Source organism: Chinchilla lanigera, unplaced genomic scaffold (genome assembly GCF_000276665.1).
Source record: "Chinchilla lanigera isolate Chin_1 unplaced genomic scaffold, ChiLan1.0 scaffold00026, whole genome shotgun sequence".
NCBI lineage: Eukaryota > Metazoa > Chordata > Mammalia > Rodentia > Chinchillidae > Chinchilla > Chinchilla lanigera.
The window spans coordinates 9,378,622-9,405,578 of NW_004955427.1; the positions used below are offsets into that span (position 1 = coordinate 9,378,622).

General features: G+C 40.4%; 1 protein-coding gene across 1 annotated transcript in view; it reads right to left on the reverse strand.

Annotated features, from left to right (window-relative positions):
- Myh15 (myosin, heavy chain 15) overlaps positions 1-21,905 on the reverse strand; it is a 142,811-nt gene extending 120,906 nt beyond the window's left edge. The window contains exons 1-11 of the mRNA XM_013515043.1: positions 21,818-21,905; positions 16,517-16,623; positions 13,920-14,063; positions 11,310-11,466; positions 10,765-10,792; positions 9,917-10,010; positions 9,130-9,222; positions 8,198-8,261; positions 8,011-8,106; positions 1,965-2,068; positions 121-259 (exon numbers count right to left, since the gene is read on the reverse strand). Of these exons, the coding sequence (XP_013370497.1) occupies positions 121-259; positions 1,965-2,068; positions 8,011-8,106; positions 8,198-8,261; positions 9,130-9,222; positions 9,917-10,010; positions 10,765-10,792; positions 11,310-11,466; positions 13,920-14,063; positions 16,517-16,623; positions 21,818-21,905 (1,114 nt within the window). The remainder of the gene's footprint in view (positions 1-120; positions 260-1,964; positions 2,069-8,010; positions 8,107-8,197; positions 8,262-9,129; positions 9,223-9,916; positions 10,011-10,764; positions 10,793-11,309; positions 11,467-13,919; positions 14,064-16,516; positions 16,624-21,817) is intronic.
- Between the last annotated feature and the right edge of the window lie 5,052 nt (positions 21,906-26,957).

Here is a 26,957-nt window from a genome sequence, read left to right on the forward strand (position 1 = left end):
AAAAAAAAATAAAAATAAAAAATAAAACCTAGAAGGGAGATCAAGTGCAAGGCAAAGAGGATGGGCCTGGAATCAAAGATCCGAATAGAAGTAAAAGCCAGTCCTCAAAGTGATTCTTACTTTCCATGCCATCTGCTTCCAGCTTCTCTTCTCTGGGTTTTTGTTTGAATTTTATATTTCCGAAGTGCATGATGGCTCCAATGAGTTTAAAGCACGCTTGCTTCTCCTCAGGAAGAAAGCCCAGGATGTCCATGGCCTGCTGTGGAAAGAGAAGAAGACGCGCTATCTTTTCCAACGGCTGCAGCAAGCACCACACTACTGTGGGTCCCAGCTGCAAGTTGGCAGAAATGAGCTGAAGCACCAAGACCCTGGGTGTGACAGCCTTGTTCAAATCAACGCAAACGGACCCTGTGGGCACTTGGTCACCTACGGTCTGCTCATCACTTTAAAATGAGAGAATTAAGGAGCCACAAGATCCGACTCAGTTTGTTTTAGTAGTTTTAGAACTTTTCCTGCAGTGCCCAGCGGCTCTCCTCCCTTCCAGCCGCAGACCACTAACTGGTTATATGAGGTCAGGTGTTCTGCTTTTCTAGGTCTGGCAGTGCGTGCTATTGCTCATTTCTGCGATCCCAGAGTTCTCTTGGTTTTACTGCAGAGCAGATTCATTTCAAAGACTGGCGAAAGAAAGCATTTAAGAAAAGAAAACTCGTGCCGTCATGAAATTGCATCCAAAAGGTCACTGCACAGGATAAGATGTGTATTTTCATACACCCGGAGGGAGAAAACGGGGACAATGTAGTGGTTAAGAATGTATATCAAGAGACTATAAAAAAATCATATTCCTCACTTAGTCATTTCACTTGGAATCTAGCATAAGGTAAATCTCGATGTACAGAAAAAGTATTTGCCTTTGAAGATAGTGACCACTCTGCTAGTGGGGAGCAGAAGATTAAATATTCTTTCATCTTGGTTTTTTGAGACAGAGGCTCACAATGCAGCCCAGGCTGGCCTCGAGCTGAAACTCATGGGGATCTTTCTGCCTCAGCCTCCTGAGTGCTGGAATTACAGGCATGAACACCACACCTGGCATTGAATATCCATTTAAATGCTGTGAAGAGTTTGTAATGACATTGGAAGTGCTTATAAAATAAATCAGTCACATAAGTTCAAATATTACATTGTCCCCGTTTGTGAGAAACCCAAAATATAAATAAGGAGCAAAATGAAGGAGAGATTAGGACTTTGGAAGAACTTGTTCGGATGGGAAGGGAACAAGAGATGGGGGGAAAGGGGAGGGAAGGAAGGGGAAAGGAAATTAAGGAAACACTTGGAAGTAAAGGGCTGGGGATGTAGCTCAGTGGCACAGCACCTGCCTGGCAAGTGCAAGGTCCTGAGTTCAAGTTCCAGTACCAAAAAAAAAAGTTGGAAATAGAGTTTTTGTAAATGGGGAGGAAAAGAAGCCCTGGAGGGAAGAGAGGAAAAGGGGACAAAAACAGAATTAAGATGTGTTGTGTATATGTATAAATTTCCCACGATCAATCTGATCATTATGTACTGTAAAAATGTACTAATAAAGAAAGAACTTTTGGGGAAAAAAGATAAAATAAAAAATGCTAACTCTATAAGCCAATTTGTATATGTCATACATCACAAAATTTTGTTGGAAAACAATAAAGCAACACAATAAGCTTACAAAAACAACCCCAAATGGATAAAAACAAAACCTGTACAGATACCCAGTGAAAAAAAGAAATGTTTGTCATTAGGTTGAAATTTCTACTTTTCCAGGTTTCCAAATTGACTCCCCTGACAGTGTACACTTCTACAGTAAGTAAACTTCAGGCAGAAGCAAAGGAGGAGTGAGCCCACTTCTTCCGGTCCCTGAAGAAAACTGCGGTGCTGTGACATTTGTGTTCATTTCCCACTGTCATCGCCAAGCTTGCTTGGACAACCAGAAGACTTACTTCCGTGGCCAGCAGTTCCTCAGCATCATCCAAGCTGTCCACAGCTACTACGCCACAGGAGCAAACGCGAAAGTCACAGGGATTTGCAGATGCCAGGAGCATATCTACAGGAGGAAAATCGCTGGTTAAACAGCTCTGAGAAATCCACAAGGCCTGAGGAAATCATTGAGTGATATTCACAGTTTACTCTTACAGTTTGTAGCATACTTGTAAACAAGCTGAAATGGAATCTATACTCTGCAATCAATTTTTGCCCTGCTGTAACTTGTCAGTCCTCTGTGAAAGCCTTCCAAAAAGTAGACTAAGCGGGCCAAATCCAGAAGCAGATTTGACTGCAGCAGCTCGAGCTGCTGGTAATGTGTGCTGGCTAAACTTTGAAAACATCAATTTGGCCTAGATTCATGGCTGGGGGTCAGGGAACAAGTGTTTCGTTCCATTATTAGTTGAACAAACCTGAAATTTAAAGGCTAGGAAGCAGCCAAACTTTGGGGCCGACACCCCGGGAACGTTAGGAGGCTGAGTTCATCTTCAAAAGATCCATAAACCAGCTGCTGTGCTCCACAGCATGCTGCTGATATATCTGAAGCCCTGACACAGTGCTCCGCGTCCCGAAACACAATGCAGGTGAAGCCAAGGCAGGCTGCCAGCGGCACACCATCCACCAACTCGACAAAATCTCATCAACCTTATCTCCCAACCCTTACGCAGGACGAAGGTTTTTGAGCTCGTCTTAATTTTCCTGTCTATCATTCACTAAAGTGAAGATCTGTTATTCTAAACCCCAAATCTCAGAAACAAAGAGATTGGGCTACACTAATGCTTACGCAGCTCTATCTGAAAACAAGCCAGATATATCCATCAGCAGTTGAATGGATTAACAAACTGAATATTCATGCGATTGATTATTACTCAGCAAGCAAAAGCATGAACTACAACATGAAGAATTTCAAAGTAATTGTGCCAGCTGAAATCAGCCAGACAAAAAGGGTATATGTTGTGATTCTGGCTCACAAAATGCTTATAAAACTTACAAAACTCTAGAAAACACAACCAAATCTACAGACACTGAAAGCATCTTACTGCTTGGCCAGGGATGGAGGGTTGGAAGAAGGCGCCTCAGCCAGTGAGAAGGGCAGGGAGGAATTATACAAGATCAGAAAGAAATGATTCCATGATGAGGTGCACTGTCTTGATTATGGGAATGGTTTTGCACATATGTACATACGCCAGCAACTTCTGGTTGTACACTTCAAAGACATGCAGTTTATCTTAGATCAATAATATTCAATAAAATTATTTTATAAAACTTTAAAAAGTAAAAAGAAATTGGGCTATTCAAAGGAAATCAAACAATGGCAAATACTTTTAATTTTACTTGAACCATAATCCACGAAACTTAAAAATATTTATTTGTATTTTTGATGATTTTTACATATTTTCTGATTGACAGATATTACTTGAATTTATGCTGTACAACATGGTGTTTTGATATATTTGGGAATGGCTCAATCTAGCTTATTAATTCATCTATTACCTTACATAGATATTTTTATGGTAAGAAGTTTAAAATCCACTCTTGGTAATTTTGAAGTGTATAATACATTGTTATTAACTGTGATCACCACACTCTACGATGTATCTCATGAACTTGTTTGACTTTTGTGGATTCCACATATGAATAAGATCATATGGTATTTATCCCTCTGTGCCTGGCTTATTTCACTTAGAAGTGTTTTGCAGTTTCATCCATGTTTTGCAAATAGTAGGGTATTTTTTAAGTCTGAATAGTATATATATGTATATATGTGTACATATGTATATATAGTACATATATAATATATATATGTATATATGTATATACATCACAATTTCCTTATAAATTCATCTTTGATGGATACTTAGCTTGATTTAATATCTTGCCTATTGTGAATAATACTACAATTAACATCAGAGTGCAGATATTTCTTTAATTTCACTTCATTGCCACTGGATGTGTACCCATAAATGGGATTTCTGAATCATACAGTATTTCTAGTTTAAATTGAAATTTTATTAAATTGAAATTTATTTCTACTTTAAATTTGTTTATGAACCTCCATATATTTGCCATAATGGCTATAGGATTTACATTAGCGTTCACTGTACAAATGTTATCTTTTCTCCACATCCTGACCAACATTTGCTCTTACCTGTTTTACAGCTGTCATCCGAATAGTTGTGGAGTGCTACCCAGTATAACTTTTGGTTGCATTTCCCTGATGATCTAAACGCTGAGCAGTTTTGCATAAGCCTGTGGGCAATTTGCATATCTTCTTTTGAGAAATATCTTTTCAGGTTTTTACCCACTTGTGATCAGTGTGTTTGCTTGTGATGGAGTTAGTTGAGCTCCCAATAGTTTGGATAGCAGCCCGTTTTCGGATATATAACTTGCCAGTATTTCCCCTCATTCATAGGGCATTTCTTCACTATGAGGCCCTCACGCTGTGGGAAATGAGCACTGTACGTAGTAGGCAAAATGTCAAGCATTCTAAAAGGCAAAGATCTTCTGGCGGCTGATCTCTCCTGGAGTTTAAGTACCAGCTGCACAGCAAGAATTGGTACAGCAAATAAAAAGAAGGAAAAGTGTCAAAAAGCAGAGAGAAAGGTAGACAGATGTATGTAGAGCCACGCTGTAGAAATTGCATTCAGAGCTAAAGGATTCCAAGGAGCCTTATTGGAGAAGACCAGGAAGTGGGTCTTAGCCACGCCCAGAACAAAGGTCAGCCCTAAGTAAGAGCAAAAGAGAGACGTGTCCATGGCTAGGGAGAGGCCAGATAGGCCTGGAATAGCACTTCGCCTCGCCTTCTCCACTTCTTCAGTTTAATCATAGCCTGTAATTCTTATACCAGATTATTTTGTAGTACAGACAGATGCTTATGCTTTAGGAGATTTGGACATAATACTTCTACTGTTACTATGCTCCCCCTTATATCCTCAAGGTGCACTGAAACTCTTGTATGGCAAACATGGATATAAAGAGTACCCAAGCACTTGTTACTATTTCGCCAAAACAATCGGTATCGCAAGTCAACTGGCGATACCACGTAGGACCGCTAGATGTCAGACTTTGCATAGAAATCAATCCGGGCAGCATTACCCACTGAACGTAGCAAAAGAATTCAACATAAGCATAATTTTTTCCACGGAAGTTCAAAGGCTTCAGATGATTCTACATGTTAGTAATCATAGATAAGCAAAAAATCATGAGGTCACTGCTGGTTCCCACATTAAACCCTATGTGTCAGAAGGCCTGCACAAGAGAGAAAACCATGTCAAGAATGTTAGATTTGACATAATCAATCAATGGAAGGATAAAGACTTTTAAACATAATAAGAAATAAATCCTTTTTGAAGCTTAAGTGCATGGAAGGAGGAAATAGCTGCTATTATAACCAATTATCATAAAAATAACTAGTTTGCAAAGCTTTTCCTACTTTGTAAGGGTACTCAGAAGTTGAAGAGTAGTCAGAAGGCTGCTATATTTTTATTAAACTTAACCTGCTGTTGTGGTTTATGTCTGCATGTCGCCCCAAAGCCTCATGCAGTTATGGGGTGGGCTTCTGGAGTTTATGATTGATCCATAGTCCAATGCTGGGATGATGGGTATGACAGCTACACCAGCCCTTGGGTGGATAGTTTGCATACAGTGTAAGGGAGGGAAAGAGGCTTGCTTGCTACTCCCCCATTGTGCTCTTGCTGCTTTTGCTGTCTCCCACTGCCATGAACTGTTGCCCTCTGCCATGTGCCACCCTGCCTTGGAGCCAGCCAAGTATGCACTGAAACCTCCACAGACTGTGAGCTAAATAAACCTTTCTTTCCTTAATTTTGGGCATCAGGAAGTTTGTCTCAGCAATGAGAGAAAAGTAACCAAGACAGAATTTGGTACCAGGAGTAGGGTCATTGCTGTGACTATACCAGACCATGTGGTTCAAGAGCCTTTGGAAATGGCTTGTGAGAAGTGTTTGGAAAAGTGCAGAGATCTTGCCTCAAAGAGCAGAGCTGGAATACCTTCAGCTGTTCTATATGGGACTTTGTGATCAAAGCTCAGAAGACTGGAAGGCTAATAGAAATCCTGCCAGTAAAGACCAGGCTGGAGAGTTTTCTGCTAGGAAGAAGGACTGCATTGGGTGCTGGACTCCAGACGATGTATGTTATGGCTTGGCAGAAAGTTTGTCTGCATTTTGCTCATGTCCAGAGACTTTGCCTGAGACTGAGACTAAGGGCAGTGGACTGATTAATCTGGTAGAAGACATTTCAAGACAGTTGAATATTGAGGCAATGGCATGGCTATTGTTTTAGCCAGATTTTATGCTGGGATTTTAGCCAGATTTATGTTGAGCATCAAGAGCAAAGAGCTCAGCAGGATGATGTAAAATGTTGTGAGTTTGGCCAGAAAGGAAGCTCCAGTAAAGCTGTGGACTGCAAAGATAAGGCTGAGGAGATCTCCACTGCTGAGAAGGAACAGGAGAATAGAAAAGACAGCCTGAGGGCATCACGAGGAACAGCAGGTCTCTACCCTTTGCAGCCTCAAAAGTGCAAAAGTGAAAGACTTAGCTTTGAGAAGAAAGCTGCAGAGCACCATGTTCCAGAATGGCAGTGGCATAGGAAGTTTGCTCCTCAGAATCAGGTTCAGAGTGCCCAGTGATCCAGGCACTTGACCCCTGTGGCCAAGAGAGAGGAAAGCCTGGCTATTGCTCCAGGTGGCAGCAGACCTTGGCATGGCACTGGTTTTAGGTGCATACAGAATTCAAGACTTCTGAGATTAAAGAGGCTTCCATCCAGATTTCAGAAGAAGGCCTGGGAGGCCAGGAAGTGTGCCCCTGAGAGGGCAGTGTGTAAAGCTGTGTGTGAAGTGAAAAGTGCAGTGGAGACCTCAGAATGCTGGAAAAGCCACGAACATGGATTGTCTAAGGAAAGCTGCAAACAGGGTGGAAAGTGGGCCTAAAAGAGAAGCCATGGGAGCTGTAACCACCAGAAGTGCCACAGGGGTGGACTCATGCAAGCCCTTTGGAGCTCCAATGTGCCACAGATTGCTTTGGATGTTCCACATGGAACTATAGGACATAATGTTAGCCCTGCTGGATTTTGGACTTGCTTTGCTCCCAATGCTTTGTATCCCCCTGTTTGTACCTTTTGGAATGGTAATGTTTATTTTGTGCCATTGAACGTTGAAAGTGTCTAACTTTTCATTTATACAGGGTCTTGTAATTAAAGAGTTTGCCTTACATCTCAGAGGAGACTTGGAACTTGGACTTTTCAGTGATGCTGAACTGTTAGAACTTTGGCAACTCTTAGAGATGGACTAAAATGTCTTTTGCATAAAGGGATGTATATCTGTCTTTGGGGGTCCAGGGGTGGAATGTTATGGTTCGTGCCTGGATGTCCCCCTAAAGCCTCATACAGCTATGGGGTGGGCTTCTAGAGTCTATGATTGATCCATGGTCCAATGCTGGGATTATGGGTGTGAGAGCTTCACCAGCCCTGGGGCAGGTAGTTTGCATACAATGTAAGGGAAGGAAAGAGGCTGCTTGCCGCTCCTCCCTTTTGCTCTTGCTACTTTTGCTGTCTCCTGCCTCCATGAACTGTTGCTCTCTGCCATGTGCCACTCTGCCTTGGAGCCAGCCGAGTATGGGCTGAAACCTCCACAAACAGCAAACAAAATAAACCTTTCCTTCCTTAATTTTGGGCATCACATATTTTGTCTCAGCAATGAGAGAAAAGTAACTAAGACACACACAGACACACACAGACACACACATACACACACACACACACACATTCCCACCCACTTCCAAAGGCTCTTCCCTTAACTACCAAATTTAAGTGTTGCCTTTTACTATCTATCCATAAAAACATAAATATTGGTTGCGAAATTGGTTCAGTTACCTACGTTGTAGGTTAAATAAACTTTAAGCAAAGAGACTTTCTAACAGAACTTTCCAGTCCCTGAAATATATTTCTCTCTCCTGTTCTGCAATGACCCTTGGCTCCAACATTTTATACATACCATGAAGTTCTTTTTTTCCAGACAGAATTTGATAGAATATGTGGTAGTTCCTCTCCCCAGGCAGTTGGTAAATTACCCGGGATTTTTCAAACAAATCTGGGTAGGTGAAAAATGAACAAAAATTCATATTTAGCTGTTCTTGAGCAACTTAGAAGAAAAGGAATCGGATAGTGCAATGGCTACTCACAGATCTCGATGTCTGCAGAGGACAGCAAGCCTCTGGAATCAAAGTACATCCTGATGAATTTTCCCTAGGTGGACACAAAACACAAACTATTCAAACTTTCCACAAATCTTGCAAACAGTTTCAGTGGCTTCACCATATTCTTCTTCAGAGAGTAAAACATAAAATACAACATGCATTTGAGATGAAATGGCACCTAATTAATGTCTGTAGGGAGCTAGAGTGATTGTCAAGATTAGTGGGAGTCCTGACTGGTGGTCTAAGTTTCGTTAGCTGCTATCTATGTGTTCTTGGGGGGAACTGAAGAGATTTTGTGAGACTCCGTGTGCTTACCTAAAAATAAGGAGTAGAATATCTGTTCAGCTGCTCTTTCATTCATTCTCTCAATAAACATTCACTGAGCAAATGTTATGATCCAAGAAACCCGCTAGACACTGGAGATTCCACACAAAAAGTGGGTATGGCCCACTTGGAGTACATGATCTAGAGGACAGCTGGCAATTGCATCAGTTCTAACAAAGGAGCACTTGGCATGTTTTGAAATCGGAAGAAAAGTTAGGAAAATCCTTACTAAATGGACTCTTTATGAGGAGTACAAGAAATTATGGAAAAAAGAGTTTCAAGTGCATAAAATATACAATGTTATTATAATTTGTTTTATAAATTTCTCTAGAGTATAGGAATGAAATCTGCAGCTGCTATAATAAATTCTTCCTGAGACTGACCGAATAGAAGTTTCTCAGATACATATTTCTAGGTAGATCTACTGTCTTAGTGACAGACCTCATAAATTCTTTCAGAACTCGAACATTATAGAATTTAATCAAATACCTATTTTTGGTGTTCTCATTGTTTTCATTCGTATATATTCAGACATGAGTATTACCACTGTTTAAAAATTAAAGACCCTAATATGCTAAATAATAATTACTCACAAAACGAGAAGAATTGTCATTTCTTAGAGTTTTGGCATTTCCAAATGCTTCCAAGATGGGATTGACTTGCACAATTTGATCTTCTAAAGTCCCCTGAGAGGCACAGAAAAACATACAGCTAGTTAAGTTTTTAGAAGAATTCTACAATATGGCGTGTCTTCCAAGGGGAGCCTCATTCCTTCTCTAATAATAGGTAGCCAAGATTCCTTCAGATTTTGTTATAAAATATAATATTTTGGAGTGGAAATTCAGAAAAACCAATATACAAAAGAGCACAACTCAATATGCAATGTGTTTGTGAATATATATGGGAGCTCATTAACTGGTAATGCTTCTGTTTTGGTTATCCTTGGCTGATGTGGAAAATGAAAATGATGATTCCCCAAACAAATTTCCAGGCATACCCTGTCAGACATTGCACTGTAGCTAAACACATTCATAAATATCAAAAGTGACCATTCAAGGCATTGATGATCCTGCCTTTGCATAAAATGGTTTGATTATTGAGAGTATAAGGGTCAGAGAAGCCTACCAACAAAGAAAACACTAGTAAGTGTCCCTTAAAGCAGGTCTGAAACAAATTGTATAATTCATGTTTTCAGGTTACTAATTTAGAGAATTTGACGATTCTCTCCGGGGGAAAGGGAAAATGAAAGGCTTTTTTACATTTTGTGAATTTTTCTGTGGTTTTATCCACCGCCTTTCCCCATGAGGGCTTAGGGCAAAGCTTCCATGGTTCAGTAACTAGAGCCATCTCACCTGCCTGACACAATATATAAGTACTCACCAGCTTTTTCCTGGATTCCGTCATGGCGGCAACAGTGGCAAAATACTGGAGAATATGTTTGGTGTTTACAGTCTTTCCAGAACCAGATTCTCCTCTGTGATTAGAAATTCAATGAGAAGGAAGTCATCCTGATCAAATCTAAACCTCTTCGCAGGAGACAGCCTAGCAATCATTTCACCAGGCAACTATACAAAAGGACCCCTCTTTCTCTTTTATAACTAGCTAACTTTATACACAGTCTTTAGAAATTATTAGGCTTGCTATCCAAATCTTATGACAAAAGACTGCCTGGACTTATAGGAAATTCAGTGCTTTACCTGTGTTCTTTCTGTCAAAATTAACACGCAGTAAGGTATCGCCAGGCCCTTTCCTTCCTTCCTTTTCATCCTCTTTTCTTATCCCTCGAAGTATTTTGTTCTCAGTGGCCTGCCCTTGTGTGGCTGCCTAAAATAGCACTTTGTGTGCTCCACGGCCATATTCAATGGGCTTTAACCTGTCTTCTTAATTAGCCAGTGCAGAGATCTTTGAAGGTGATCGTTTGGGAACTCTCTCCACCAGCAAGGTGCTCGAGCCCAGGCTGTGCACCGAGGCTTCTAAAGCATCTCTTTAAATGATGGAAATACCGTATTTGGAGGAATCACTGACTTATGACATTATGACATTATGACAATTGACATTATGACAATTTGCTGAGCTCTGTGTCTTATTCTTGGAAGAATGCGTTCTGGGTTTAAAGAGCAAACAATTCAAACATGTTAAATTTAAATTGCATTTTCAATGACACGTAGGTGTGTATTCTCACTGAAAATTTGTACTGACCAAAAAGCAAAACAAGACAACACACTTACGTGAACAGTATAGACTGATTCTCACGACCTACAAAAGGAAGAAAAATGCCAGAATATGTTTATACCAGAGGCTTATGTGTTGGCGTGAATTTATTTACAATTTCCTCAGCTTCTGTTTGAAGTCAGACACGGGGAAAGGATTTGGTTGATTTAGTCAGTAAAAAACACATTTAAACAGTGATGGATAAAACAGTGTTTTTCTATGTAGACTGATCAGAACAACGTATAAATTTGCGACTTATTTCTTTGCTCAATATAAAAACGGTAATCAACTCATGGTTAACATTTTTCCCATTTTAAGCCTTTTGGGAATCATTGTGTAATAATAGCTGAAAATAATGTCTTTGTGCCCGACAGTATAGCAGATCTTTTATGTAATAATAGCTGACATCTACAGGGGCTCACTCTGGGCCAGCCACCAGCCCGGCACTGCAGATGCATTCTTTCACTTTGAAGTACAAGCTAATTGTCTCAATAGCCCTAGGAGGTACAGAAAAAGTAGATCAGATATTTTTTACTTTTCATTTTGTGGGGCAGTCACTTACTGTGCAGCATAACCTGAAAGGCATGATCAGCAACAGCAAAGATGTGAGGGGGAGCCGCCGAGCGCCTCTTCCCTCGGTAGGCAGCCATGACTTCTTTCTGGTACACTGGAAGCCACTTGTAAGGGTTTAGGGTCACACAGGAGAGACCCGAATACGTCTGAGAGAAGATTAGATTTTGGCAAATAGATTAGAAATACTTCCAGGTCTATTCAATTTTTTTCCTGGCAGATAATATTTGCTTGAATATTTACTTATAAAAAGAACATTACGAAAGAGAGCTTTTGATTCTTCAAAGGAGGAATCTTCTAAATAGAGGAGACAGAACCAGGTCAGCCTAACATCAGCATCTGGGATTACCTCTCCCTTGGGAGACTTGCTAACTACTAACATGTCTAACGCAGACAGCTTTTGAAGACAGACTGCTAACAGCAGGCCTGCAGGGATTTCAGTAACCAGCCATCGGGCATTTGAGGCAGCAGGCAATCGCTGCCTCAGCAAGATTAGGAACCTGGCTGTCAGGACACTGATGGGGAATAAATGGCTCGTGCGGGTGCCTGGGTCAATGAAGTGGATGGATTGTGGCTCCCTACAAGCTATATTCACAGTAGATCCCTAATCCCTAGAAACTGTGAAGGTGAATTTATTTGGGGAAAGGTCTTTATAGGTTTAATTAAGTTAAGGACTTGAAGATGGACATCCCAGTGGGCCTTAAATGTAATGACCGTTCTCCTTCCTACAGGCACACACAGGAGAAGGTGATGTAAAGATAGAGGCAGAGATTAAAGTGAAGTGTGCCCACAAAGAATGCCAATAACGCTGAAAGCTGGAAAAAAGAAGAAACGATTCGCCCCCAGCTCCTCCAGAGGGAGTGAGATCTGCTGATCTGGCTTTGTAGCCTCTGGGTAATGTCAGAGATGGATGATGGTCTCTGATAATAGTGGCCTCTGGGACTGTAAGAGAATAAATAAGTACGTATCATTTTAAGCCAGCCCAGTTGTGTTAATTTTGCCACCATAGCCCAAGAAAACTAAGACAGACACGTGGTGAATCAGAGAGGCCACCATTTTAATCTAATCTCTCAGTGCTGTTTCTGATGTGTAGGTTGTTTTTTTTGGGGGGGGAGGGGGGAGTTTCCCAGGTACCAGGAATCAAACTCACAACCTTACACTTGCCAGGCAGGCACTGTGCCACTGCGCTAAATCTCCAGCCCCCTGATGTGTAGGTTTTGATTAAGTCAAAGAGACTGAGCAGCAACCAACCATCACCAAGTTTAATGAGGATGAGAAAAATCACTCCGTTTAGTGAACACTAACTAGGCGACAGCCACTGAACTTTGTACTCTATCTGTATGCTATTACTATTTCACTTTACACAAAGGTGACTTCAAGACATAAAGGTCCAACAAGACAGAGGTGTGATTAGAGAGAAGAGCCCTGGGACTGTGTGGGTGCTCTTTCAACAAGACAGAGGAGGTGAAGAGCAAAACAGCTTTATCTCCATCGGCTGCTCCTGACACTAGTGCCTCACACACTGTCAGGATGGGCACAGATGCTGCTTTTAGACCTCTGAGCATGGAGCAGCAGGTAGACACACAAGAGAAACACAAGTTCCATGTGTGTCAGTCCTCTGCTTAGATCCCATTGTGGTCTTAGCGGTGTTCATTTCACTACCACTGGGTCTATAAATGGGCCATTTTATTTTTCTCTGGTTCATTTAGAACTATTTAGCCAGCACATCAAAGGCAAATTAAGCATGCTTTGACATGTCTCCAAGGAGGCCACAGTCTAGTGGTAAAGATGATGTGTACCCTCCCTGAAATCAGGGTGATCATTGCTGCCAAGAGCATAAGAACTCTTTAGAACACATCTCATCTTGGACGTCCAAAGGCTGTCGTGTAAGACGCTTGATGGGTGTTTTTAGGAGAGTTGGATGTGTGTGTGTGTATCTCCATACAGGCGTGCATGTGGGGGGTGCACGTGTGCATGGCTACAAGGATCTTCCATTTTCATCTTTTCACTTGTTTGCAAAAGTGAAGACTCTCAAATATACTTTCCATTCAAAATTTTTTTAAAAAGTCAGAAGATTTTGAATATTTGTTCAAATGGGAAGGGGAACTAGAGTGGCGGATGGGGAAAGGAAGGAAGGGAAAAGAAAAAACGAGACAAGAAGGAAGAAATGGAAACAAAGCATTTGTAGAAAAGGAAGGGAAGAGGGATGGAAGGGAGGGAAGGGGATTGGGAAAAAATAATCAAGTCGTATTATGTGCAACAACAAACTCCCTACGGGGAATGTGATCATTACGTACAGCTAAAATGTACCAATAAACTTGGTCAATAAGAAAAGAACCTTAACTTTAAGGTAAAAGAGCTAGCACTTGGACTCTGGTCTACCCGTTTCCAGGCCTCCTGACTTTCACTTAGAATGATGACCTGTGGAAAGGGACTTGGATGCAAACAAAATCGAATTGAAGAAACATTAAAACAAGCCCCTCCCCAGCGTGTTTCTCGAGGACTGTTTCTATGGATTATGCTTAAATTAAATGTAAGCTATAACGCAGGAGGGGTTGGGAGCACCAGGATGTTATGTTGCCAGTAGAGCAGATATACACACGTGGATCACCCAGTGCTCATAGCGCCTCCTCAGGGTGTGCAGCACAGATGCTTCGTTGAGGTGGGTCAGCTTTGCCACGTCTTCAATCATGTCAGACTTTTCAGAATTCATCTGCTGGATGCTGTCCTGCTTGACACTCAGACTCTGAAGAGAAGAGACAAAACTATAAGACATAGTCCGCTATTTCTCCTCTGCTTACTCGTACTGCATGCACTGGAGGCAATATTCAAAGTAAAAAGCACTCCCCTAGGGCACAGGGCGGGAAGAGGTTAAAGCAACTTTCACGTAAGAAATAGATGTTCCCCTACCAAACCCTCTCCTTTCCTGAAATGAAGAAAAGCATATTTTTGCTAAATCATCCGCCGTGAATTCCTCACTAGAGCTGAGGTTATATTTGGGTCATATACTTGAACATCAGTCATGTATTTTAACATTAAGCCCCTTAACTTTATAAAGTTATCCATCCTCTGGTATTTATCATAGAAAATAGACTAATGCATAAATCAATAATGAAAAGGCAATATCCCTATTAAAGGTTGGTTAGGCAAAGAGTTTAAGAAGACATTTTTTCCAAAGGAGAATAAAGGCCAATAAATTCGTGCAATGATATTGAACACCATTGATTAGGGACCTGTAAATGAAAACCATACCAAAATACAGTACCGCTTCATACCCATTAGTATGGCTATAATCTGAAAGATATTAGGGTACGTTGTTAAGATTGAGAAAAATTACACTACTTGTACATTAAATGTGGGAATATATAATGGTACTGCCACTGTGCAATAGTTTGGCTATTCCTCAAAAATGCTAAACACAGGGCACCATAAGACCCAAGAATTTTACTGTTAGAACTATACCCAAGAGAAATGAAAACATACATCCACACAAAAACTTTCACATGCATGTGGATAGCAGCAATATTCACAGTGGCCAGAATATGTAAATACAGTACATCTATAAAATGGAATATAATTTAGCTTAGAAAAGAATTAAGTATTCATACAGGCTGCAAAACAAATAAACTTCAAAAACATTATGCTAAAAGAAAAGAGCTATATACAAAAGATCATCTACTGTATGATCCACGTGATCTAAAACTGCCAAAATAGGCAGATCTGTAGAGACAGAAAGTCGATTTGTCATGGCTGGGTACTGAGGGGTCAGGAGAAAAACAGGACTGAATGCCAACGATACAGTGCTTCTTTGGGGGAGGATTAGAATATTCTAAAATGAGGTCATTGTGGGGGTTTCACATTTCATCAGATATATTAATTTAAAACTACTGAAATGTAAACTTTACAGAGGTGAACTATGTGGTACATCAATTTTATCTGAATTAAATCTTTTGCAAACATTGGCACAATAGGCTGGGGTTGCAGCTCAGTGGTAGTGCTCAAGGAGTGTGTCCAAGACTCTTGGTTCAATCCCCAGTATCACCGAGAAAAAAATGGCACAAATAATGATAGAAATGAGACAAGAGACATTTAGATCTGCGTTTTGCTTTTTCTCTTCAAGGCTAACCAGTCCTGTGTAACTGTAGCTTACTGGATTAGCAAACTGAATCTTCGCTTGTTTACCTATTTATATTCCTGTTAAGAAGGATAACTTTCCTTCCTTGGTTCCATTACTTAGTTATATAAAAACCTGTGGATTGTTTTACATATAGACCTTTCAGAAAGACATACTCAAGCACCATAAGCAATATTTATGAGTGGCCTCCAGAATTTTACAGCTTATAGGGCATTCCATTTGATAATAAGTTACCTAAGTGCACAGAGCATGGAAAAAATAAACTTTCCTAAAACAAAGATAATATGTGCATTGTAAGGTGTGACTAGACATAGGGTTGGGAAGGAACACAGCTGGAAAGAATTGAGAGGGGGCAAGGAATCATCATCTATAAAATCTTCAAGGCACCGTGCAACCACATCAGGGTGGAAGCGGGGCCCAGACCATGCCCTGTGGCTTGCAGGTTACTTGAGGTCAGTGATGCAGGCAAAGTATCTGACCGAGGTGTCTTTTCAACACTACATTGCTGCGGGGGGATTGTGACAGTTTCACTGCATAGCCCTTCTATGAATGCTTATGTCCCAACATGTGGCCTAATCTTCTCTTTCACTGATGACTTCCTATGTCTGAAATCTAAGGCTTCCTCTGGGCTCTTAATCTTTCTCTAGTATTTCACATGACTTTAATGTGGTATATTCCCTCATCTCTTGGCTTCTTTGAAACTATACTATTTTTATTCAGTTTAGATACCTTTTTCTTGCTCTTAGAAATACAGCCTGCTTCAGAAATCTATAAGTTATTATTCACTCAATGGGGCACCTTTAAAAAAGAGTTTAAGGCATGGATGGAAGAAGTAGAAATGGTTGAGTTCTGGAGTCAGTATTTGCCATCCAATCATTTTACTCAGCTTTATTTGATGCTTTTTATTAAATATTTATATTAAGTGGGGGAGCCCCTAAAGACAAATGAAGTCTCCAAATGGGTTAGGGGCATTTCCTACCTAAGGTCATTAGTAACAATGCTACAGAAAAGAGATTTGATGAAATAGAGACTACAGTCCTTCTGGAAATGAAATACTCTCTCACCCTTCCATCCTTAGTCTCAACAAGAATGTTTCCATCTGCTTCACTTCCTTTAACTTCAGCTTCAATGTAGGCATTCTTCCCATCACAAACCCAACATTTCTCCTTTCCTGTAGAGGAAAACAAATGAGTTGTAACCATGGTTCTTGGAGAAATGGGTAGCCATTGAGTACTTTCACGTGGATAGATGTGATCTTAGCTCTGGTAAGTCTGTTTGTTCACTTGGAGTCACCAATATAGGAAATTCCCACATTATATGTAATTGTGAATGTTTACCCCGAAGATACACACACGCATACACACACATACTCTGAAGAATGAGGAATATCTTAGCAGGGTTGGGGACATCATAAGCCATTTTGACACAAAAAAGTTACCTACTAACATCTCCAGAACTTACCCAGCTGCACACTCAACCACATCACTACTTCCGATCCACCCCCCAGGCCCTTGGGTATTGCCTCAGTGCTTGTTCCCTTTCCTAGCACACATACTCTCCCAAATCCTTTTAGATCCTGTCCTTCAGTATTTCTTTAGATTACATTTTTAATCTTTGCATGGAAGTCTGCTAAGAGAATGACAGGTTAAAATTAGGATATTTAGGAGGGAGTGTCATTTATTTTTCTCATATAGTAAAACTGACTCACAAAACGGATCAAAGATCTAAATATTAAAATAGAAACACTAAATCTACTTGAAGAGAAAGTAGGTAGACATCTTGGAAGACATAGGTATAGGCAGAGAGTTCGTGAACAAAAACCCAGACTGCACAGGAAACATCTTAAAGAATCAACACCTGGGATCTCATCTTATTAAAAAGCTTTTGTACATCAAAAGAAATCACCAACAGAGTAAAAAGAAAACCCACAGAATGGGAAAAAATTTTAGCCAACTGTCCCTCAGACAAAAGACTTCTATCTAGAACATATAAAGAATTTTTAAAAATCAGTCTGCACCAATTTCAAAGACCTAATCAGAAAATGGGCATCTGAGATGAACACATGCTTCTCAGATGAAGAAATACAAATGGCAAATAAATACATGAAAGAATGTTCAACATCATTGGTCCTTAGAGAAATGCAAATTAAAACCACACTGAGACTCCATCTCACTCCAGAAAGAATGGTTATCATCAGGAAGTCAACTGATAACAAATGCTGGAGGGGTTGTGGGGGAAAAGGAACCCTTCTGCACTGTTGATGGGAGTACAGACTGGTGCAATTACTATGGAAATCAGTGTGGAGACTCTTCAAAAAACTAGGATTAGAGGTTCCATTCACCCCAGCTATTCCATTTCTGGGTATCTTCCCAGAATTAAAAATATCATACCACAATGATATATGTGCACCCATGTTTATAGCAGCACAATTTGTAATAGCCAGCTCTCAGAAACAACCCAAATGCCCACCAACGAAGGAATGGATAAAAAATGATTTGGTCTTTTAACACAATGGAGTACTACTTGGTCACAAAGAAGAATAAACTTGAGACTTTCATAGGTAAATAGATGAAACTCAAAAACATATTCATAGTGAAATAAATCAGACTTACATATGTAAACATCATACAGTCTCTCTGGTGTGAGAAAATGAAAGAGTGAATAAGGTCTAGCATGTACAATAGATACTGTGAAATGGGAAGAAACTGTTCAAAAGGAACTAGGACAGGAGAAAGGAGAAAGGAAGGGAAAAGGAAAAACAAATGCAAGTTAGTTACACTAGTAGTATAACTAGTAGTGTCTCTCGTTGAAAAGGAAGGTTTGCGCCAATATCAATTGGAGAATTTTTAAGCCCATATCTTGTACCCTGAGTAACTACTTTAAAGATAACAGCATGCAATGTATGTATTAACTATTGTTAGTCTCCTATTATTCTATTATGAAATTTTGTTTTACTTTTCTCCATAAAATAAAAAACTGACTATTTCCTGCATATGTTATTTGCCTCTACAGCCTCCTCACCCCTGGTCCCCACTCCCGAGCAAAGAAGCCCTCCACAGAGGGGTTAACCCGTAGCAGGCTGCAGTTGAAATGGCTCGGAGCTCCTGTGATCTGAGGCAGCCTCTCCAGACGCACTTACATACCTCTCAACCTCTCACCCACTCGGAGCATCTGACAGCGAAGCTAAATAAGAAGTAAGATTTTAAAGGAAAATGAGTTCTAGCAGATCACAAGAGGCCCTATATCATGGGTCCTCAGCCAGAGAGGAGGAAGGGAGACCAGAGAGCATTTGGCTGGGAAGGCAGAAATCCTAGCTCAAGGTTTAAGTAAGACCCAAGAGAAACTGCAAGTATGGTACCAGTGGGTAACATCACTCAGTTGCCATCACCACTTATAATATGTGAGTCACGTAAACTAGCGAGGCCCCCCTGCTGCAGGAAAGGCAGCCTACACCACATGCTTTCTGTGGGGATGGGCAACAGGATGGGAGAAGGGCTTCGTCCAAAGGAGGCAATGAAATAGGCTGCCATCCACCACTTCCACATCACCCTTGTCTCCGCAAGGAACTATCGCGCACTACCTTCCCTTTATCAAAATCTGCAATGTGCCGCCTTCTCTGTTCTCTTGACTACAAATAATGCTCCACTGAAAGTGCTTGGCAGGAAGATTTTCCATCGCTATTTAACACGTCATCTATTGGCCTTCTTCTTGTGTGTGTTGCAAATATTGGTTTTGCTTTGAGTCTTTTTTGCAAACACTAATTTTCCTTTGGGTTATATCTCTGAATATGGGCTTGCTTTTGAAATGCACCCATTTAGTAGACCGTCTGTGTTTGCTTAAGATAAATGCTTCACATCTCAAAACAGCTATTATCACTTGAAATGAATTTGAAGACCGCCTAGCCATAGCCTTCTTTCTGCTCTCGGGGATGGGGGCACACATGTGTCTATGTCTGTCTATTTCTTTCTGTTTCTCTGTCTCATTCTTTCTCAAAATAGTTGGGAAAAGCAAAATGGTGCCCATAGCCACACCATGGTCATATCTCTACTTCGTGTCAGTCATTACAAAAATCACTCTGAATTAGAACAGCCACCTCCCAAATCAGTGTTCGTTCACTACAGCATGCTTCCTCCAGCCAATGCTCAACTTTTCTCTCTCCAATTTTCCTTCAAGGAGCAGGCTCACCACCTCCTCCAGGACTAGCTCTTTATTTCATCACCCCTGAAAACAATAGGAGAGAAGTGTTTTTGGAAATTGTTCCCTCTCTGAGGCTCAGACCCTGACAAGGATGTTTTTAAAAATGAAATGCATGAAATCAGTCAGCTTTTAATTTCTTATGATCGTGAAGAATGCAGAGCTGATAATTCGGATAACAATGTATTTGAATTGGGCAATCTGGATTTAATACTGGCCTTGCTAAGCAAAAAGGAATCACCTTATCTCTTTGGTTTCCTCATCTGACTAGTGAGGAGGTTTTTACCTGCAGTATTTCACTTCTGGAGGTGCTTAAATATCTTGTATGATATAAAGATGACATGCATTTATTGGAGTTACCTTAAAATGTACAAGCAAAACCTTTAAAACCATCCATAATCAAACAGCTCAGAGGCAACCAACTAGGGCATTGAACAAAATTGGAGTTAGAACGTATTCATTTTGATAACTATATGAAATAACAGTAAATAAATACTACACTTCCAATATAAAATCATTTACATGGAGTTTTGGAATGGTGCTTATCTTTATCTCTAAAACCACTGGACTCCCTCCTTGACACTCAGAAGGTCTAGATTTCTTTCCTAGGTACCATGAAGAGCATTATGTTTTCTTTCCAAGTTAACAGCCTCCCTTGGTCATTACAGCCATGGAGGAAGGTACACAGGGCAAATATGATTATCCCTATTTGGCAGGTAAGGAAACCAAGGCTCAGTAAGGGGAAGTGCACTGCTCTAATTACACAGTCAGGGATGGTCAAGGACTCAGGATGTGAAGTCAAGGCTCCTGGGCAAATACTCGTTATCACACTATTTCCAGTTGACCTGAGTTTAAAACAGCAAACTCCACTGTCTACCAGCACAGGCTGATGAGCAAGTTCTGATGACTTCCATCTTTTTGCTGCCAGTACATTTCTATAAGGAAGAATTGTCTGCTCAGAACAATTCATTGAAAATTATGTTGATGGTTATACTGTAAATAACTTTCATAATGCTGAATCTGTAAGTGAACTGTCCAATTATCTTTAAAGCTTTGACCCGATTTTTATTTTTCTCCCTGGCACCGCTATCCTCTTGCTGTGAGTTGTGTAACAACTTGTGACACGCCTTGACATGACCAGTTCTGACCTCAGGGATTATTCCATTATTGTATTTGATTTGATGGATTATAATTAGCTGCTCTCAAACCCAATGATAGTAATGAAATTCAATGACTAGAAACTGGGAACTTATCCAGGACAGGTTGGTCTCTGATGGAAATATAATGTCCTATATAACTGGCATAAATTATAATTGCTCATAGCAAAAGCTAATGGTGACTAATTCTGATGACTAAAATAACATTCAACTTTATGTTGTACTACTGAATAATTTTGGAATGAAAACACGTTGGTGACCTGGTGCTAGATCATACAGTGAATCTGACTTCTAAATTTCCAATTAGATGGAATTCAGAGAATAACCATGCAGCCTGGATGTGTAAATGGAGAAAGGAAAAACTTAATATTTACTTAGAGACTTCAGTGTAGAATTTGGCCTTGATATTAAGGCTAAATCCTCATGAACTCTGTCCTTGCCTGAAACTGTGAGGTCTGATGAGGATATCTCCTGAGTATATTTCCTTTACTGTGGGCTCAGTAAATCTGCTGACCTAGAAGACCAAGTTCCAACACTGAGAAATTCAGAACAGGACCAGGGATTAATTACTATTTTCCAGCCTTCTTGCAGTCTTTTCCTTCCTTCCTCTTCAGTGTAAAATCGCCACCTCTAGACAAGTCATATCCCCTCTCTCTATTTAGGTATTTATTCTCTGATAAGTAAGACATTTCAGAGAAAGCTTCCTCTATGGTGGCTCGCTGGGCCATATGTATGGTAACCGTAGCTCCTGGATGACAAAAGACCTGTCTGAGGACTAAGTGAGTAGGACCCAGGCCTGGGCTGCCTTCCAGTTATCCTCCTGTTTCCTTCAAACTCCCATTCTTAGCCTGGACACTGTGAGCTCTTCAAGCATTCAGACACAGAGATTCACAGAGGCTGATTGCAACCCAAGGAAATAAGTTTGGTTTCAGAACTACTGATTCATCTCAATCAAATATCTTAGTTGCAAACTTGAAGTAGCAAAGTGCAACCAGCAGCTACTACAATTCTTACCATCAAAAGCCGTGGCTGGTATCAAAAGCAAGTCAGTGTCACTTCTTCTGAGGAAGGCTGCAGCTTCTCCAAGCTCTGACAGATCCATCTTCTTCAAATAAATATATCACGAAAAGATAGGCCAAAAAGTGAACTGCAAGGATCCACTCTATAAAATATAGTTTTGAAAGAAAACAGTAGAAATAAGGAATTGAGATTGAAAATGACAAATCACTCACTATAGCTAGATCCAAGTGTTAATCTGCTTTTAACAACATATATCTCGGGGCTGGGGATTTAGCTCAGCGGCAAAGCGCCTGCCTGGCAAGCGCAAGGTCGTGAGTTCAGTTCCCGGTGCCGGAGGGGGAAAAAAAAAAAAAAAACACAAACAAACAAAAAACAACGTATATCCCTTTCTGTCTTTGTTAGGTCTCTAGTCTACGACACAGCTGAACTCAAGAACACTGGACTCCTAACAGGGCCAAGTTATCCCATAGACATGGAACATATAACACATAGGGTTCACAGTGCTTTTATGGACCCGTGAAAAATTTTTTTGTTATTCTTAAGCAACTATCAGAAGAAAAACATGAATATAATATTAATGACATATAAAAACTGTGCCAAGATTATATTTGTCTTTCTAGTAACACAGTTATAAAAGCTATTTTTGTTTTTTAATATTTTGGAGAGGAAGGCCTGCAAAAAACAAAAATGTGAGGCCTGGTGACAGTCATGATACAATCCTAAGCCACAGCGGTCTGACGTGGGTAGAAGCTATAGTAAACCGGAGTGTGAAATATCAAATTGTGGGCTCTTGTTCCCTTGACAGGAGGTAGCAGGAACAGTGGTATCAAGCTGCCTTGAAGTATACAGAGTATTATAGCCAGAGAAAGGTGGAAAGGAGGGAAGTTATTCAGGTAAAATGTTCAGCGTTAGAAAGTAAAGTAATAAAAATGTAAGAATCCTTACCCAGTGCGTATCTGCGTCAGTTTACAGTAATTCAGGTAGAAGGGCATTTAACAAGACGCCAAGGCAAGAGTGAGGAGCATACACTGGAGTGGCAGTGAGAAGCAAGTTTGGGGGTGAGGAAGGTGGAACAGGCATAATTATTGTTAATTTTCAAAACACTTTATATTTGGTAACAAGGAGGAGAAGAAATGGAAAATAGGCAGTCATGATCCTAAATGCAAGCTCATTCTCTCTATGGAGACAAAAAAGTCTTCTCCTCCCAAGTGTGCAAGTAATACTAGCCCCATTTACAGATGAGAGGGAGAAAGGGACTCACCAGCTTTGTTTCTCTCAGCTGCCAGACTTGAGAACTGATCGGCAGTGTGTTCTACCCACTGCAGGATGAGCTATGACCACATTCTACCATTCTACCTTGTTGACAGGTGACCATGGATAAACCATTGCAATTATAATAATGATGAAATGAATAATCTGAATAATCACCTAACCTACTCTGTTCTGCATGGTAACTCAGAATAGGGATGTAGGGATACAATTTTGGGAATCTAGTTTAAAGGAGTGTGGTTTAAAGCAAAGACTAGTGTTCTAGGTACTTGTTAGTTTTATCTTTGTCACAAAATAGGCATGAGGCTCGTAGGAAATTACTTAAGCTTTGGAGGGCCAGTTTCTTCACCTGCAATGCAAGTGCTAGGCATAATGTAAAGGGACACTTTCTGAGGTGGAGCAGAAAAAAGATCTTCCAGAAAAACAGTATAAGCAAAGGTCCAGAGATGGAACTAAGGACTGTATTTCTCAGGAGAAAAAAAGTGGACTTTTCTGTAGGCAAGCATCCAGATTTAAGTTTGCAGTTATAACAACGACAAAATGAATAACATCTTTAGACATTTGAATGGATAGAATGGAGCATGGTTTCTTTTTTTACAAAGCTGAAAGTTAGCTAGAGGAATTTGGAAATAGATTATAGAAAGCATTATAAACTCTTTGGTCAAGGACATATGGAAATCAGTATTTTTGGAAAATTGCTAAAGAAATTCATCTGGGTAAACTGGGACAGTGAAAGACCATGGTCAGAGAGACAAGTTGTGAGTTTGCATTTGTGACAGAATTGAACTGAATTTAATTCTGCCCTTAGATGTGACTTCATGGTTTGCTTTCAGAAGACAGTAACATTCGGGGAGTATATTTGGGATACTGAAGATATCTATAACCATGTGTGTGCACGTGTGTATACACATTTCCTGGAAAGACCCCTGAGCAAACAGTATCCCTGGAGGTAGGCACAGAAGCTGGGTTGGAGAAGAAAAGCCTGGTCTGTACTTAGGTCAACTCCATTTGACTGGGATTCTCTTCTGAGTGCAATGTCCATGCCAAGACTCACAGCTCACCATCCCAAGCAGAAGCTTTAGACAGGGACACATTTCTCTTACTAAGCCAGACGTCTGGCCGTCATGTGCTTTCACAGACCCCTGTCCCATATCATTCTCTGCTCTCCACACCAGTGGAAGGGTCTCCTTCCTCACCCTCCTTGTTTCTCAACAGAACTCTCGGAGTTGTCTCCAGTTCCTCCCTTTGTCTCTCCCCCACATTTAATTAACCACCAAGTTCTGGGGATTATACAATCATTAAGTATTTTTAAATGGTATCTTTGTTAGCACACATTTGCAGTAACAGGGAATGCATCCATTGTGGGGAGCTGGTCCATGCGTATGGCAAATCTCCGTTCCTTTTACATGTCCTCCTCCCTCCGTCTCTCCCTTCCCTTCCACTTGCAAGGTTCAATCTCCCGTCTTCTATTATCTATTTTTTATTTTGCCCTTTGTTTATACTTTGGGTTGATCATATGAGAGAGACCATGTGGTATTTAAGCTTGTGTGTCTGATTTATTCCACTTAACATTGTGGGTTCATTCTCTTATCCAGTTTTAGCTAGTACTGTGTAGAATATGTGCAGAGACTTAGTCTTTTGTAAGACATGCCTGGCCTCATCCACAAGCATGATCCCCAAGCCACCATGTCTGTAATTTCACATGGGAGTCCTGACACACCTGGTTAGCCCAGGCTTGTGCACCCAATCCAAAAAGGAGCAATCAGAGTGTTCGTTGGCATGCAGACATGGGACTTGGGTACCACTCTCAGTCTAGGCTCTTTAGCCTAACTGGAATGATGATAACCTAAGGTTGAACTTATGGTGTGATCTTGTGGTGCTATCCTCATGCTAATCAGCAATGTATCAATAGAGAAGCACCAGCATGTGAAAAACAGAACAGCAAGGAGGGAGGGAGCAAAGGAGGAAGAGAATGGGAAGAGAGGAGAGTGAAGAGGAGAGGAGAGGATGAATTACTTACATAGTATTTATGTCCCAGATAGTTTTCCTGCTAACAGTACCTGCTAAAACTTAGATTCAATCCCTGTCATTGGTTTCTATAAGATATTTTTAAAATCTCCCAACCAATTCCCATTTCACCCTCAACTTCAAATGATTTCGGTTGAGTTTCTCTTATTTACCATCAAAATATCTTTAACCAACACATTATGTTCCAGTCTTGTTCCTGTCACGGGTTTTTATTTTTTGATGTGAGGATTGTATATAAAAGCACACTCTCCAGTGCATAGTAAACTCTCAATCAATGTTAACTACTTTTATTACTATTCAACAAACATTTGTGCAGTCTTTGATTGCGTTGCTCAATATGTAGGAGAGTAGCTTTGCCTTCTAAATTGCTTAGTGAATGTGAGATGTGCAAAACCATAACAGAGAACAGTGCCATAGGCAAGAGTCTTTGTCTTCTGTTATTATAATGAATACCATACCCTGGGTAATTTATAAAGACGAGGGGTTAATTTATCTCTTGGTTCTGGAGATTGAGAAGCCCAAGAGCATGGTGCCAGTAACTGTTAGTATCTGTTGAAAGCTTTCTTGCTAGGTCCTGAAATGGCAGAAAGCATCTAATCTTGAGACAGAACAAGGAGCTGGGGATCTAACTCAGCAGCGCAGTACCTGCCTGGCAAGTGTGAGGTCATGAGTTCGATTCCTGGTACCAGGAAAAAAAAAACAACAAAAAAAAGACAGAACAAGGGCACCGGAAAAAGCCTACTTTTACAACAAAACCACTACCTTCATAAACCATTAATTCATGAATAGATTGAACAATATGAATACAGTCCCCATACACAGGTCTTACCTCCAAATGTCATTAGCATATGCATTTGTAAATTAAATTTCTAACACATGAGCTCTGGGGGATGCCTTCAAACCACAGCAAGAAGTAAAGAGGGAAAATTGCAATGACAGCTACACCTGAGTAGATGGAGGTGCGGCAAGGGAAATACCTCCTTCAAGAGCAATCTCCCTTGGGAGGTCACATTTACCCTAGCCCTGTCACTGCTGGCCAGAGTAAACCTATCACTCGGTGTCTTACCTCTTTTGGTTACAGCTAGACAGCCAGTTTCTCAGGGAACAGAACTTTATATATCTTAGGCTCTTAATTGTAATCAGAAAATCAATCAATGTCTATTAGGTAAATTGATAAAAGAGTTACATCATTCTTTATTAGTAACCTCAATAGTTTTTCATGTTGGTTTCATCAGAATTGATTAGATTCCCTGGAGCTCTTCATCAAAGTAGGTTATTACGTGTGTTTACTTTCAAAGACTTCCATTATTGGGCAACTATGATGCAAGTAATAAGAAACACTAATATTCTTCTCAGTAAACAAACACTAAGCATCTCTTGACAGAGCCTCTCTCATTATTAAAATTGGAGGCAAAGTGCCTGAAAATGAGAATGGATTTCTCCAGATGTCAACAAAGAAAGAGGAGAATTATCAAGCACTTAAATGATTCAAAACAAGCTAGAACATATGTCTCAAGGCAGTACATGAAACACATTTGAGTTTCAAGGCCCGGAGAGTACCATAAACCTGGAAAAATGCAAGAGGCTCTTCAGGAGAGACAATTCCAGCTGCACAAAGGATGTTCATGCCTCCTAATAACCATGCTGCAGGGACGACCATCTTGTGCGCCTTCACTCAGAAAGGTTTGCTCAGCAGAAAACTCCTCCTTAGTCTCTATGTACAAATATAGCGCTCTCCAAACAGCTACAATACCTGCGTTCTATTCATTTGCATACAGTTTGGATCTTTATAAAAGCAGGTTTATCTCCTTAAAACCAGAAAGTTAGAATAGAACTG